This window comes from Archocentrus centrarchus, chromosome 12, assembly GCF_007364275.1.
Source record: "Archocentrus centrarchus isolate MPI-CPG fArcCen1 chromosome 12, fArcCen1, whole genome shotgun sequence".
NCBI classification, from domain to species: domain Eukaryota; kingdom Metazoa; phylum Chordata; class Actinopteri; order Cichliformes; family Cichlidae; genus Archocentrus; species Archocentrus centrarchus.
The window spans coordinates 10,663,553-10,680,326 of NC_044357.1; the positions used below are offsets into that span (position 1 = coordinate 10,663,553).

Sequence of the window (16,774 nt, forward strand, 5' to 3'; positions counted from 1 at the left end):
TGAACCATCTGGTGCATTCTTAAAAAGAATGAACACACTGGCCAGCACAGAAACATCAAAAGGCCTGAAAGACCACAGTAGACAACCTAAGTGCATGATGACAGAATTATTTTCATGGTTTAAAAAAAAAACTGCTTCACTATTCCAAGTCAAGACTGCTCTCAGGGAGGTAGGCGCATTATTGTCAAAGACTGCAATCAAGAGATGCCTTCTGGAATGTAAATACAAGACTTTGCAAGAAGGTTCAAATCACTGGTTATGCTCAAGAACAGATTATATCTAAAAGAACCTACAGAAGTCTGAAAACAAATCTTCGGACACATGAAACCGAGATGAACTTGTATGATGGGAGGAGAAAATCCTAGAAGAGAGAAACAGCTCATGATCTGAAGCGCACCACATTATCTGTCAAACATGGCGGATGTAGCGTAGCTACTCTGCTCAGATTCAGTCAAATGCTGCAAATCTGATTGGACTACACTTCACCGTGCAGCACAAGTTTCTCAAGACAAAGAAATGGGATATTCTTCAATGGCCAAGTCAGCCACCTGATCTCAACACAACAGAGCATGCTTTTCAGTTATTAAATACAAAACTGAAGATAGAAAGATAAATTATGTTTTGTCAATTACTTTTGAGCCTCTGAAAATGGGGACTGTGTTTCAAAATGTTTGTAATTCCTAAACAATCAATTCAATACTTTTGTTAAACCCCTTAAATTAAACCTAAATGTCTGCGTACAGTTACATCGGTCCTGAAAGAAATGCATTCAAACTTGAAAGCTCAAATGTAACCCTTGTTACAAAAAAAAAGTGTTACTTTCCAGTAGACACAAATTAAATAGTTCAAACTCAAAAATATGATGTAGCTTATGTGGTCGTCACAAACAATTTTATATGAGATAATTATAAGATCAGAGTGCAACTCTTTTAACCCGAAAGAACACACAGGGCACCGTGAATGCAAAATATAAGATTTTTAATACACAATAAATTAATTATACTCAGTGACCATTTTAGAAGACACAGAAAAAATAAAAATATATTTATTTCCATTGGCATACTTGTAGCTTTTGTTTCATTATATTCAGACCAGGCCCATATACAGACATTGTATTGCATTTAATAAATATGTACTAGCTTAGATTTTTTTGTACAATAGGTCAGTTTCTTCTTAACACATACTGTATACTGTAAATCTTCTGACAACAAACAGCAATACACAAACAGCAATACTCAGGCAAGATCATATGTAGACACATTAGCCGTGATATTAAAACACCGGAATTGAAGCCACAGTGAAACAGACGTGTGTGTTTTGGCTATTTTGCAACTGTAAGTGGCACCAATAAAACATATTTTCTGACTTGCCTCTCTTGGTATCTAGCTATATAGAGTATCTTGTGTCTATCTGCTGAGATTTTACGATATTCATCTTTACTTCTTTACTCCAGAGCCATTACATCATTTCTCTTCTTAAGGCTGAACAAATGAATTTCACCACAGCAGAAAATTCACTGGCAAAAACCATCATTAGATACACGGCTACATACCACTGACCAGCTTTTTTAAATGTAAAATGCTCATCATCAAGATTGCACTCTCCTCATAGCTGAAGTTAGAGCTATGACATTCTGAGCAGCACTGAAGTACAAAGGGAAGAAGTGAGCACAAATGTTAAAAACAAAGGTGATGGTTGTACCTGAGTGCCTTTCAGGTACAAACTAGTCCTATATATATATATATAAAAAAAGAAAAAGCTGTATGAGAAACAGCCTGCAAAGCTGTTTTTAGCAGGGATGAAAACTGGACTGCATGAGGTAAGAGTGAGGAAAAATGCCCAGGAAATATTAAATGATTCGCTGCCTTTATTTTTGGTGTGTAGAAACAAATTAGAGTGTGTTAAAGACACGACAACCAAGTCCAGCAGGGCGAGACAGTGGTATAAATCTGAAAGTGAAGAAGGGAAGTGCAGGAGTGTGAAGGAAGCACAAACTGCGATGATTGAGATGACCACCAGCGCAAAAATTACCACCACAACCGCTCTCAACACTGCATGGAAGCAGAATCCGTTAGCATTGTGCTGTTTGGATTTTATGAAAAGCAATGGCTGAAGTGCTCGGCCCGAGCAGCACGGCGTAGTTTAAGGGAAGAAGAATGTTTTTCAATGGCTGCATTAAATAATAGCTAGGATATAAGTCAAAGGATGAATTTAAGCAGGTGGAATCATCTTAAATAATGCATAGAGGAGGTCAGAGACAGGAGCACCCAGTAGGAGAACTTGAGCCGTGACGAGAGGAAATGGTGATGTACAGTATATGCAAACTAAGTGCAATGACGCAGTGCTACAGAGAGTTCAGGTCTGCATATCCTGCAAGCTTGTGTGCATCAGAGGCAAACGTCTATTAAACATCAGAAACCAGCTGGTAGAACCCTGCAACCTTTTACAAATCATCCCATGAGGCCAGGTACATCACTGAAAAAAAATATATTCAAGCATACCACAAAATGTTTAACCATGGCAGCTACAATTTCAGCTAAATAAATTACAACAATACTGAAAATATCTTTAAGTGTATCACAAGATGTATAACTTAACCAAATACATTGGGGAGAATATCGATGCAGTGAAGAATTTGGTTGCTATATCCCTGAAAAAATAGCAAATTTTAAGGCAAAAGAAACAACATCCTGAAGCAGTTTCAACAAGGGTACATTCACTAAGTGACCAATAACACTTTTAAAAATAACTTTACTGGCAATAATTGCGTCTCCCGAATACAGAGAGGAGCAACTGGAGAGAAGTTGTTTTACAACTACCTTTGAATAATGAGCAGCTTTAATGATCGGTTATCTGTTCAGCGCTTGCAAATCACTGCTTTTCATTTACATAATTTCCTTTGCTGTGGAACATATGACAATTACGTGGTTCTGTTGATATCTCTGAGACAGTTTAGCTCAAAGGATCGTGGGTGTTAACCAGCAGCATCCTGCATCACTTGTTTTCTATGAGTGTCTGCACTTTGTGGACCAAGTCTCGAGCCATCATCAAGACCTGTGGGACACTGTGTCTCTCTGCCATTTCTGAGAAGAAAAAATAAAAAAAGAGAAAATAATTAGGAACACTATATTTGGTAAATGCAGTCATTTCACAATAAAATTCAGCAAACTGGTAAACTTGAGAGGTTTTTTTGTTAGCACTGTTTCACTGGTATTGCACTTTATTTCTTACCATTAAAGAACTTGATGATGTCTGTAAAGTCCATGTTGTTTTCCAGGATGATGTCTCGATACATCTCCACAAGTGCCAGAGCAATGAAGAGCACAAAGTGCTCAGAGGAGATGTGCTTGGCCGCCCAGATGGTTTCCCACACAGAGAACACATCATCGTACACCATTTCTGTTCAGAAAAGGCCAACAAATCAGATTAGAGTTGCTATCACAAGAAAGTCACTGCCAATTCAAGCAAACATTACGACGCCTGCATTTCCCATCACCTCTCTTGAAGTCAAGAAGAAACCAGCGATAACAGAAGTAGAAGTGGGTATAGTCTCCATTCTGTTGCATCAGCTCAAACAGCTCAGAGTCCAGAATCTGTTATATATAAGAACAATATAATGTAATCATTACCCTAAAGCTTGCATATGTATGCATTTGTTGTTACACTTCATAATACAGCTGTATATCACCACTATTACATCTTAACTATTTCAACAGTGGTGGTAAAAAAGAGGCAAAACTACAAAAAGTGTTACTGTTCAAAATCTATTGACCTACTTGTAGATGTAGGTGGATCAATGTAGATGTTACTGATCACATACCTGAATAAGTGAACGCATATTAGCAAAGTGAGAGTCCATGGCACCCCCGTGAGGAAAATTCTGGTTCATCCTCTTCATCAGTTCGGTGAAGCAGCTGAACGCCATGACCTCTGGAAAGCCCCAAACAGATTTGACAAGTTGTTCATTCAGCCATTTCTGTGCACTTTTGCAAAGCTGATATTGACAAAGACTGCACTGGAGGATGTTTTACAGACCATCATCCAGAATAACCAAAAGAGGAGCGAGCAGATCACACATGCCCTGGACGTAACCTGTATCCAGATGTTGCCAGACGTAACTACAAAGACAAATTTTTAGATTTAGATTTTTTTTTTGTGTGTGTGTGTGTTTCAAACTTGTGCACTAAAAGAAACCTCATATATACGATATGATTACACATTTACCTGCACATTATGTTACGCAGCTTCTCCAGGTTCTCGGGAGTGAAGTACCAATATGTTCTGTCACAACGTCTGACATCTTTGTCGATACGATGCAAATTGATCAAGTACATGTCCATTGTTTCTTGCTACAGGAGTAAAAGTAACTTCGGTTACTGTGTGGTAAGGATTTAAAGATTGCCTCTGAATCTGTTTGCTGTGTGTCACACTTACAGAATAGGTTTGCTCCTCCGAGGACTCATCATATTTGGTGACTCCTCCCACCTCTGCAGATTCTGGTTCAGTGAGCACATTTTCCATCTCGGGCTCCTCTTCAGAGAGGCCCAGGTCAGTGCCCTCAGGACTGGTGTTACAAGCTGTGTCCAGATGGTGATCTAGGGCAAGATCCTCTGATGCCATTTTCCCTCTTTGTGCCAGCGAGACAGGGGGTGCAGCAAGTCCCACCAAAGGCCTGGTTTTAATGTCCTCAGAGGTCACGCATGTTATCCCTGCAGGAATGTCCTCCATTTCCAGTGCAGAAGGAGAGTCATCGGAATCTGCTGTGTCCGGAGATTGCCGGGAGTGAGACGACAATGAAAGTGATGCTGACTGAAGAGCATTCAACACTTGTCTGACTGGAGAATTTGAACCAGGTTTCTCAAACGGAATCTCAGCAGTTTTTTTGGTTTCAACAAATTCACAGACGGCTGCTTCAACATCCTTTGTTTCTGGCTCTGTGTTGCAGGCCTTGATCATTTTTGATGGGAAATTTTCAGACATCGTTTCATGTTTGTTAGGAATCTCTGACTTTTTTTCACTTGGCGGATTGGCAGCTTTTTCTGGTGTAGGCGGACAAGATGATTCCCCTTCCAGACCTTTACTCTTGAGTGGCTGAAGACTCAAGGTCTGCCCAAGCGGAGGCGCTTGGAAATATTCATTATAAATCTCTGTTTCTAGCTTCAGGACATTAGTATTCTCTGGAGCAGTTTTCAAATTAATATCTGTGTCTATGGATTTTAAAACTTCAGACAGCCCGTGCTTTGTTTGATCTTTTTCTTCTACTTCAGCTTTTTCCTCAGCTTCAGATTTGTCTTTTGACTCCTGAGCAACCACACTTTCTGAAACCATCTCCATCTTAGCTTCACTCTTGGCTACAGCATCCTTTACATCCTCCCCTCCTGATTGGCACCTTGTGAGCTGACTCTTTCCAGGCTGCGATTCAGCTGTAGGCTCCTCGGAGCAGACTTCTGATGCTTCTGCTGTTTGCTGAGAAACTGACTCAGGGTGGCTGTTGTCTGAATCTGGACGCTGGTTTGACAGATCCGGGGAGGAGGGCGTGGAGGAAGGAAGTTGTGGTTTGTCTGTGGTTCCATTTCTGATGGCCTTTCCTGCACCACTGTGCTGTGCTGCTTCCTCTTCTTCAGCTCTGGACTCCCTCTCAGCCTGATCCCCTGCATCAACTGACTCAAATACCTAGGAGTCAACGGAAAGTGGTGAACATGATAAATATTCTGAAGCCAGAACCATTGAGATGGACTGATTTTAAAGTAGTACACCAGTGGGTTCACATGTGTTTGTCTATAAATCAAAATCCCATTTTCTGATAATCACACTTTAAAAAGTATAAACTGATAGCTTCACTAATGGTTAATAAATTACTAATGCATTATAGATCAGTTATAAACCACTAATGGGAACACATTATGGGTGTTGCCAGGCTGTGGAAAATCCCTTTGACCAGTCTTTATCCTTTAAAGAGTTGTAAATGATTCATAAACTATCAATAAAGGAAACTATCAATAAAAGGAAATACTTGACGTTACTGCTAACAATGTTTTAGCATATCACAAGGACTTGGATTGATTTCTAATCTTTTGAGCATCTGTACATATATACAGCCAGCACAATAATCTTTTTTATGTATCTAAGTTTCATTATAAAGCTTTCATTCCTGCCTCCTTTTACTGAAATGAAGGGCACTTTAATGACAAAAGAGCAAAGTTTTTCTCTAGACATTGCAGTCACTCTGTCAGTGTGCCACCTGGTTAACTATTTTAGGCCTGGCTGAAATATCACACTAACTGAAAGTCTTCAAAGCAGAACAGAAAGTATTCTAATATCTCCCAGATGATGAAACCTTATGACTTATCCCCCAGTTTTTTTCTTGTCAGTGTGAGGTTGACGTTTGATTTTTTTTTTTTTTTTTTTTTTTGTCTTAACCATCAGATGGACTGCCATGGAATTTGATATGGACATCCATGCCCTTAAGGTGGAGCTATTCTCTTGTGAAAAATTTCAGTCCTATACTTTGATTTATCATCAAATGCCTTAAAACTAGCCTCACTGGCATGAGTATAGACTCGTGTATAGAAGCTGCTTTTGGCTGCTCCCTTATTCACAAAGGGTCACCACAGTGGGTAGCTCTACATGTTTTGATTTGGCAGATTATTTTTATGCCAGATGCCCTTCCTAATGCAACCCCAAAGAGATTTGTGTCTCCTCCTGGGATTGAGCCGGGGACCTTTCTTTTGGTAGCTTAAACTAAATCACATTTTTTGGTTTGAATTTCTAAAAAACACAGTTTATGCCAGGACACTAAATATTTTCAGATGCCATTAATTAAACTATGATTTAAAAAAAAGAAACATAAAAATGGAAAATATATACTTAAAAATGTTTTGCAAGGGCAGCACGGTGGCGCAGTGGTTAGCACTGTTGCCTCACAGATAGAATACCATCTGGAAGGCCTGGGTTCGATTCCACCTTGGCCCAGGCCTCTCCCTCTCTCTGTGTGGAGTTTGCATGTTCTCCCCGTGCTTGCGTGGGTTTCCTCCGGGTACTCCAGTTTCCTCCCACATTCCAAAGACATGCACTTACTGGGGTTAGGTTGATTGGCTAATCTAAATTGCCCATAGGTGTGAATGTGAGTGTGAAAGGTTGTTCGTCTCTCTGTGTTGGCCCTGTGACAGGCTGGCAACCTGTTCAGGGTGTACCCTGCCTCTCGCCCTATGACAGCGGGGATAGGCTCCAGCCCCCCCGCGACCCTGACCAGGATTAGCAGAAGCGAATGGATGGATGGATGGATGTTTTGCAAGCTTTTTTCAATTGAAACTTAAATAAAGCGGGAAGTAAATCTAAAAAATATGGTAAACTTTGGAAAGCAAGGATATAAAAGTAAATCACATATAAGCTATAATAAGTGGGCTAATGCTTGTAAAAAAATTAAAAATCACTGGCATGGCGTTGTATTAAAGATCATTGTGATGGTGATGTTCATGCTCGTGAGAGACTACCTGTGGGCTGCTGCTGCTGGAGTCGCTCTGTGAGGGGGTATTCTGCTGATCTGAGTTGCTACTTAGAGACGACTAGAGTGAGAGAGAGTAACAGAACTGTTAGCCAAGTTATTTTCTCACAACTCTTTAAATAGTTTCTGTGTGGTAAGTATTACATAATGTGGCAGTTTTTTTATGCAGGAAGTTCAAACTTGCATCTGTACTGATGGTGGAGTCCCGCTGCACGGGTCCTCTTTCCACGCTGGCTCCAGATGAACATCGGGCAAGGGCCTCGGCGTGTTTCTCTCTCTCCCTTTGACGGACAATGGCCTCGCAACCCTGCCACTCCTTCATAGTCTGCTCATACACGCACCGCATTTGCTCATCAATCTGAAGCAGAAACCACGTGTGAACAAATGGCGAAGAATAACTCAGGGCAAGAGTATATATCTTTATGCTTTGACAGCACATAAGTAATACCTCCTGCCGGCATTTCTCAGTCATGTTGAATTTATAATGTCCTAACAGGAAGGGCCAGACTTCTTTACGCAGTGAAGGGGCCACACCACCAAAATACACCAGCCTGTTTATCTCCTTTTCCTCATAGGCCTGAAAGGGGAAGTAGTTTTACTGATTGCCTCAGACTGAAATCACACACTAATAAAAAGAAGCATTACACAGAGCAACAACCAGAAGTTGTGCGATGGCTTGGTGTTTATGTATGAATCTTACAGAGCTGTCTCTGAGGAAACTGCTCCAGACCTCCACAGAGAGGCCTCCTCGAGTATCACAGGGTACATCAGGGTCAGCTATAGTGGTGTTGACCAATGCGGAGAGGTGGGTTCGGACTGTGGACAAATGACGGCAGTATGCAAGCCCTAGAGAGGAGAAATAAGGCTTCTCATTTTCACCACTGCAATGGATTATTGATCTGTTGAACAATCCAAGCGGAATGATTCCTAAATTGCAAACAGAAGGAATCTGATTATACTCACATCCATAGAACGCACGGGAGATTATCTGGTATTTCATGGTGTCACAAAGGAGCTTTAAGGGAGCCCTGGTTAAGTGGGAAAATTTCAAACTTAATCAGGTCAAATAATCTGAATGGTGATTTCAGCCTGTCCACTGGAAATACTTACCGTTCTTGATTACAACCATTAGGCAGAGAGCCATCAGATGAGCCATTCTGTGAGCAGGAGGAGCAGGAGGACTTTCTGGGGGCTGGCTGCCACATGCTAACGCCCTGATCCATCAGCTCTGGGGCCACTGCACAGCATAGCAGCCTTTACCATTACTGTTGCTACTATCACAATCATAAGCAAGCAAAACCAGAAGCAGTCCTAACTGATTTGGACATTAAAATGAATTTCCGCAAATTATAAGAACTAAAAATACACGGTGAAAACAAACCAAGAAAGAGGATGGAGATCCAGATGTGGAAGAAAAATTACTTTATGTCCATGCAAAGGCTCCTTATTGTCGCTGGGACTATAATGTGAAATGGACACTAAACAGGGAGGAAAAATATTATAGCTGCAACAGTTTCACATTAGAGAGAACTTAATTACAAAGACAAAAACTGAATACATGCCTGGGGAAACAACAGATTGATCTAAAGTGAAATGGTTGAAGCCATAAATGACATATTAAAGGAGCAAAGTAATTGCAGATATAATCTCTGATGATTCTGTATTGCATTATCTCAGGGAGGCAGAATAGGAAGATTAAAGACACTTACTGAACTCCATCTGATTGCCAGGAAAGAGGATCCGAAAAACATAATCGGTTGCTTCATCGTCTTCCTTATCTGATACAGAATCACATGAGCCATGCGGACTTCTCTTTCGCAGTTTGGGGAAAACTTTTCCCTGTGAATGGAAACAGTATTTAAAGTATGGTTGTTACAGTATATCATAATGATTGGTAAATTAACTATTGTTGCATGAAATATTGAAAAATGAATTGAACAGAGGTATTTTATTATCCTCTTGTCCTGCTGACCTTTCCTCTCTGATTCCAGAGTGGCGGGTCTAGCTGCCCATGAGGCAGCAGGCCGGTCTCTAAGCATGTGAGAAACTGGAGCAAATGACCTCCTTTAGGGAAATGTAGAGGAGGTCTCTGGATCCCATCCTGGCTCACCAAAACTACTGTGCCACCACTGTCCACTGGAGATAGCCACACAATGGGGACACAATAAATAACTCGTAAAACTCCTACAAGCTGTGATCATAAAGTCCATGTCTGATTTAAATTGCTGGTCTTCCCTCAGTGCACCTCTGGATCGCTATTTTCAGATTGCTTCAAGTAAGTCTTGCTCTGATCACTAGCATGTATACTATTTCACTATGGGCCTCAAATGTGTGCAAAAGGAGGAAAAAAAATTCATGCATGTGTCAAACTGATCAGCTGATGAGTCTCCAACTACAACCCAGCAGTTTTCAGTTGAAGATTGCACAGTGTACGAGCCCCAGCAGTGGTGGGGCTTATTTTTTTGTTTAGACATTCACAGGGTTGTGCATTGTAAAAGCTCCTCCCCCAGGATCATACTGCCATTGTAGCATTTTACTGTAATCCAAAATTAAACTCAAATGACAGCACGCATCACAGATGCATAATAAGTGCTTAGCTCAAGAACATGGCTTCCAGGGAGTGATCTAAAACTAGGGAAGCATTGCAGTGGTGCCCAAGGAGACAACTTTGAAGGGGAGATTGACCAAATTTAAGTTGTAAATGGCAGAACTTTAGAATTGCATCCAGTACTTGAGGAAAAACAACAGGAGGAATTACCTTGCTGGTGACAGTGGAGGTACACAATCTCCTCCAAACGAATTGTCATAGCATAATCCCAGTAAACACTGAGAGAAAGATGAAGGAATATTGGTCAGTGACTAACCTATGTAAAAACAAATCCTTATTCTCAGTAGATTAAGTGAGTTCTGTCAGTCTAACCTTTTTTCAGAATCTAGCTCCCCAACATTGCCGTTCATCAGCTGATTTGGTGTCCATTTCAGTGTCATAAGGTCAGCAGTTTGATGAAGAGAAAGGTAACCTGGAATGGCCTCCATGTCATCTCTCTGCAAACACAAGAAACAGCTAACAAATCACAACATGCCTTAGCGCTATAGTATTAAGATCATTTACATATAAACAAATTAAAAGGAGACATCAAGTTCCCCAGAGAGTAAGCAAGCTTCTCTTAATACTTTCTCTTACTACACTGCTCAAAAAAATTAAATGAACAAAATACATCAGATCTAAATGGAAGGGGGTGGGGGGGGATCATGCTGGGTATCTATACTGATATGGACTGGGTAATGTGAAAGGATGCTACATTGTTTGATGGAAATGAAAGTGATCAACCTACAGATGGCTGAATTCAAAGACACCCTGAAAATGAAAATGAAAAAATTATGTGGCGGGCTAGTCCATTTTGCTGAAGTTTTATTGCAGCAAGTCAAAAAGTCACTCAGTAGTTTGTATGGCTCCCACGTGCTTGTATGCATGCCTGACAACATCGGGGCATGCTCCTAATGAGACAGTGGCCTCCACCTGTAAAACCCTTCCTATTTTGGGGTTGTCTCATTGTTGCCCCTCTAGTACACCTATAGTACAATATACTATACTATGTACAATACCATATACTGTATTGTTCCTTAAATTTTGTTGAGCAGTATACTCATTGGAAAACACATACCGGCTGCACCAGGACATTGTTCTTTCCAAACAGAAGTGTGGCTCTTGAGTTTTGGTGAAGTGATTCAACGTATTCCCTCACCCACATGAGAGGGCGATCATCCATGCTACCACTGGACTGTCTCTTCTGGATCTGATAGGGATTAAGGGAACATCAGAAGCTTTACACATGCAAAAAACAATGACGTATAGCTGGCTGCTTGTTGTTTTTACAAAAAAGCACTGCATTTATTGACTGTCTAACCAAGGCAGGCCTTCTGGAGGGGGAATCCTGCCGACAGTGACCACTATGAATCCGATGCCGCTGTACAAGCTCATCTGCAGATGGATCCGTCCAGAAATGGTCTGCAGTCTTAACTTTGGTGTACTCCAAAGCACAAGGGCCAACTGTCAAACAAGGTTAATGGGTTTAAAGTGAAGATCCGAATCAGTAACTATATAAACTGATAGTTAGCACAGTCGAGAAAAAGTACCCAATAGGGATGCAAGAATCGGTCCATCCACAGGATCCATCAGCATGGCTTCTTTGTCATAGAATGCACTGAAGCAAATAATAATAACACAACAAATAAATGTGCAGAAAGATCATAGCTTAGACTTTTTTTAATTCATCCCCATGTTTCTCATTGCATACCACAGCTCTCAATGAGTTCTGTAATGCAAACACATTATATATAAATGTTAACACAGAGAGGGTACAAAATGAGAAAACATGAGAGAAAGAAGCCTGAAAACTTTGGCAGTCAAGATGCATAGAAATCAGCTGCCTATGGCAAAAACTGTGGAATTGAAAAGAAAAGACAATATTCCAAAGCCTCGGAAGGTTTAAAAATATTGATAATCATACCTGCTGTTTTCTACCAAGTACAGGACAATCTTATCTAGAAGCTTTTCCATCAGGGCAGTTCGAATCCACAGGTGTTTCAACGCTTGAGGAGGGAGGTTGGCCAACTTGGACTGCCGACTGCGGTCAGTACTCAGTGAGGAACTGTTCTGCTTGCTAAATAAGAAAAAGAAATGTTCCACACAATTTCTACATAGGCTTTTAAAAATGGAACAGGAAGACCAGATGGCAGTTATTTAGGATGCAACGTAGCACATAAAAGTTAAAAATATATACATATATTAACATGAACTATATGAGAAAGAGTGAGTATAATATGATTTTATGTCTGTGGCCTCCCACAGGCAGAAGTTTCACCTGTTTTCAATGAGCTGTTCCAGCTCCTGGACCTTGTGACAGAGCTCCGCAGCAGGGGAAAAGGTTTTTGCCACCTTCATAAAGAGCGCCGCAACCTTATTACTGCACAGCAGGCCTGCAATCCTACGTTTCAGTCCATGAAGCACGCACGCCTCCACTACAGCTACACACACAAATACGCACAGTATTAACAAATATTTGATTTATATATGTATATATTTTTTTCTACTGAATCTAATACATCTTTTATGTCTTTGAGGTGGACTTGTTTGTATTTGCCAGTAAAATTTCCTTCCTTTAAAGGCCTCAAGTCTCATGTTTTTATACAGTAACAGGTGAACAGCAAGCACAGGTAGCTCAAGTAGAAATAGACTGAAGTCAACACTGCCTGTGGTTGCTAGGATATAAGGGTTGTGAATCATATATGCCTCACTCCTTGTTAGTATCAACACCTTCGAAGTTCATCCTTCTACTTCATTGAATATAAATAGATGTGACTAATGAAAAAAAATCATTAGGAACATACTGCACAGGACCTTTTGGCACTGTGAGAATGAACTCGTAGGATGTGATATGGCTTGACACAAAGTGATGTCAGCCATCATTCTGTACTGTATATGTATGTCAACATGGTTGTGGCCAGTGGGATTTACTGTACTATTTAATACTGGATGCCTTATGGTATGATGTAGCAAATTTTAGATTAGATGCAATACAAAACAAAGTCAGTTCTTGTGTAACCTTTCAAACCTTCTTTAGTGGAAGGTAAACATTATAGTTAAATGAAAAGATATTGTTCATGTCATCTAAAATAAATCGTGGCTTAGTATGGATTGTAATAAAACTAGGGAGTAGAAAAACATTTACCACAGAATGATATAATGTGGCTGCTGTCGGCATGCACAAATTTCCTCGTTACTGCCTCCTCCATAATTTGTTTCACCTAAAGGAGAGAGGTTCACCGTGAGAAAAGCCTTAATCAGTCTGACACAGTTACATAATGTGATAAAGACAAAACAAGAATCACAAGAGTGAGCGATGAGGGGACATGTTACCAAAGGTAATGATGTAGCATCAGTGCAACAACACGAGACACTTCTTCCAAGCAGTTTATAGCATAAGTGGCAGTGGCGCAGTGGGTAGGTGGAACGTTGCAAGGCGAGCCAGAAGGTTGCAAGGCGAGCAGCGCAGGGACAGGTTCGAGCCCCTGTCCCTGCGCTGCGTTGTGTCCTTGGGCAAGACACTTAAACCACATTGCCTAACGGCAGCGCCGGTCTCTGGCTGCATGACCGCAGATGCTCGTCTCTGGATGAGTGATCTGGAACGATCATTTCGTTGTGTGCCTTGTGTGCACAATGACAATGAGTTGAATCTAATCTAATCTAATCTAATCTACTGCCTATGTACCCTGCCAAATTTACCAACACTACAGCCTCATCTTCTCTGATTCCTCATGCCATTGCATGTTCTACGTACCATACCCCACATGCACTTTGAGCTTCTTTTACAATGTAAAGCACATGCAATCTCTGTTCTTCTAAGTCCATTTATCTGACTAAAAAAAGGTACCCCCCCCCCCCTCCCAAGGAACCCTCAACTGTCTTCTTTTTTTTTTTTTTTTTACTTTTTCTAGTGATCCCAAAAGGATTTGTTCTTGTTGATTTCTTCTTACATTCCTACATAAATTCACCCATCCATTTTCTTCTTCTTATCCAGTTCAGGGTCGTGGGCAGGCTGCAACCTATCGCAGGTGTCATAGATTGAGAGGTGGGGCTAAACTCTAGACAGATCGCCAATCTATCTAAATAATGCCTAAATAAATTCACCAACAATTTATTAATACACTTCTAAAAAGCTGAAGAGTTTGCAATAAAACCGATTTTAAAATATGGTCACAATCAAAGCAGCCGATGACAAAATATGCAAATCAGTATGAAATAATTTCCAAAAACACAACATCACATGTTTCCAATGAAGCAACATAGTAATAACATTGTATAAAATCCCCCCCTACCAAGTAAACACACACACCTTAAAGTGATGTTCATAACCCCGGCTTTATTTCATAAATAATGATCTACAAGCCAAACCTGAGAAAAGTCTCAATGACATCATCCAGAGTTGTTTTTTCAGGCCTGACAAAGCCACAGACATTACTGTAAAACTGTGTTCTCAGTACAAATAACACTTATAAACTGACCCTGAACTGAGGCAGGGTAAAAATCAGTGTTGCTCTCCTTTTCACTTTATCAAATATCATCTTTTTGAGCAAGCTGGTTGTCATAGCTGCAATTATCTTCAGGTAAAACTGAGATAAAAACGTGATCACAAATACACATTTAGAGTGCGACATTTTGTTGCATTTTTGGTTGTGATCCACAAACCATTCATGTGTGCTGATTGGAAATGCATCATTAAACAATAAAATGTACTAAATTTAAAGCGATGCTCAGCGCTCTGTTAAAAGAGTCTTGCACTAGAACCATTCTGCCGTAAAATAAGCTGGGAAACGACTCCCTGGCTTAAATGTGCTTGTACTGGAATTCTGCTGAATGTTCAAAATTCATGTTTTATTCTTTACTGTTAGTGTAGCTGCCCCAACCAGACCCCTCGACTCGCCTGTCTCTCTTCTTCATGTGAGTAATAAACATGAAAAGCATGCTTTGTAATAATTATCCATCTATATAAACCAAATTGAAACATTAAAGTGCTATTTTGTTTTGTTTTTTCTTCTGATCTATACATCACAGATAAGCCACTCCTTACTGCAGGATCCTGTATCAGTGCCATAGGTTCTTTGAGAGGCAATGAGTCACAGGTGAGGGGGAGCACTGACAGAATAGGTCTAGAAGTACCTTGGTTTAGTAAAACATCCTGATTTCGTTGCATGCATGGGAAATAATGAAGTCACTGTGCAGTTTATCAGGGCGGTGCATTGTGTTCACTGCCATTTCTGTGATTGACGTAAAAAACTTAAAAAACAAACAAAAAAATTAATAAATGCTGTCGTACCCTGTATTATGGTTGTAAGAGCTGCTATTGCAAATGTGCCTATTATAAATGCCAAATTAAGCAGACGGTAGGGGTCACACCTTTAAATCTTGACGAATAGGGTGGTGGGTTCAAGGGAATATCACAAAAACAGACTTAAACAATCTGTACGTGACTTCTTAAATGTGGCAGGTTTCTTCCACGATATTAAACCATCATCAGTATTATCGTCATCATTACCATCACCACCGTCGTCATCACCATCTTACGCCAGTCTACCAGCAGTCACAAATAGACCGGTAGCCTGCACAGCTCCACCGGCAGCCTAATTGCATCCAATCATATTATGTAAAATTTATCATAAACAGGCCTGCGGTGGAGTCAGCCCTGATGAACGATGTCCACACACGCGCATGCATAAATAGCCAAGACACACACGCGCGCGCGCGCACACACACACACACACACACAGTTTACAGCGCCCGTAAACAGAAACTGTGATGGGCGCAAATGAAATAAAATCCACTAACCTCCTTCTTCACATTGCGCAGCAATTTCTGGCGCGTCTCGGCCTCTGCCACGGGAGAAAACATAATGAATTATGCTGATCAGTTGCTGTTTCGGAAATTAATGATGATGTGCTCACGACAGGAGGAAATAGCGGAGGGTGTACCTCCCATCTCTCCTGACAGGGTGCAGCGGCTGACACGCACAGCTTTCTGGAGACTGTCTTGACGGCGATTTGGACAAGGGTGGTTTACAGGGAGAGTCAGTACGGGATGTACGACGTGCTCTTAACGACTAAATCAAACCTATCTGCTACCTCACCATGAACCACCACCCCTTTAAAGTAACAGTACCCTATGCGTTTAATGTAAACAACGCCATATAGTCTCCACTCCTCACAGGCAAACACAAAGAAACATTCAAATATGTAAAGTGCACTAACTGTTCCAAATATATCTCACAAAAAAAATCACACTTTCATTAAAATCTTAACTGCCTGATTATTTTTCATATATGGTAATTAAAATAAATGAGCCTGGGGACAAATTAATTTAGTATTTTCTTTGCTCTTCTTTTGCATAATACAGACAGTAATAGTAACGAACAATAGGAATGTATTTTAATGGCATCAACTATCCCAAAATATTCAATACAGTGTTCCCATTATTAATTAGATTTACTTAAACTTTAATTTTCTTATATATAATTTCTTGGTGCAGTTTTAGCACACACACACACACACACACACACACACACACACACACACACACACACACACACACACACACACACACACACACACACACACATATATAAACTTGGAATAGTGGTGAACCATATATATATATATATATATATATATATATATAGTTTATGCACATTATGCACAAGCTTTCTCCATTTGTGC

General features: G+C 40.4%; 1 protein-coding gene across 2 annotated transcripts; it reads right to left on the reverse strand.

The window, feature by feature from the left end:
* Window positions 1–1,018: 1,018 nt before the first annotated feature.
* On the reverse strand, window positions 1,019–16,117 carry sgsm1b (small G protein signaling modulator 1b). Of its 2 annotated transcripts, XM_030743251.1 has the most exons (25): window positions 16,034–16,117; window positions 15,891–15,934; window positions 13,237–13,312; window positions 12,370–12,532; window positions 12,016–12,168; window positions 11,642–11,709; window positions 11,413–11,555; window positions 11,170–11,301; window positions 10,425–10,549; window positions 10,263–10,330; window positions 9,477–9,640; window positions 9,214–9,343; window positions 8,615–8,741; window positions 8,468–8,532; window positions 8,205–8,350; window positions 7,953–8,081; window positions 7,689–7,862; window positions 7,494–7,565; window positions 4,435–5,673; window positions 4,225–4,349; window positions 4,036–4,118; window positions 3,821–3,930; window positions 3,497–3,593; window positions 3,232–3,399; window positions 1,019–3,083 (listed from the first exon to the last, which is right to left on the reverse strand). In XM_030743251.1, exons 1-25 carry the CDS (start codon window positions 16,038–16,040, stop codon window positions 2,995–2,997), a joined length of 3,897 nt encoding a protein of 1,298 aa, XP_030599111.1. In that variant the 5' UTR covers window positions 16,041–16,117; the 3' UTR covers window positions 1,019–2,994. The 2 variants fall into 2 exon arrangements, with proteins under 2 accessions (XP_030599111.1, XP_030599110.1); XM_030743250.1 differs by lacking the exon at window positions 16,034–16,117 and having other exon boundaries at window positions 15,891–15,986.
* Window positions 16,118–16,774: the final 657 nt, after the last annotated feature.

Coding starts and splice junctions, on each gene's coding strand:
- sgsm1b (XM_030743250.1), bottom strand. CDS start 15,953: ATGTTTTCTCCCGTGGCAGAGGCCGAGACGCGCCAGAAATTGCTGCGC. Junction 10,550..11,169: donor ACAATGTCCTGGTGCAGCCG/GTATGTGTTTTC, acceptor TTGTGTTTGCAG/AGAGATGACATGGAGGCCAT. Junction 9,344..9,476: donor TCTGGAATCAGAGAGGAAAG/GTCAGCAGGACA, acceptor TTCCATTCACAG/GGAAAAGTTTTCCCCAAACT.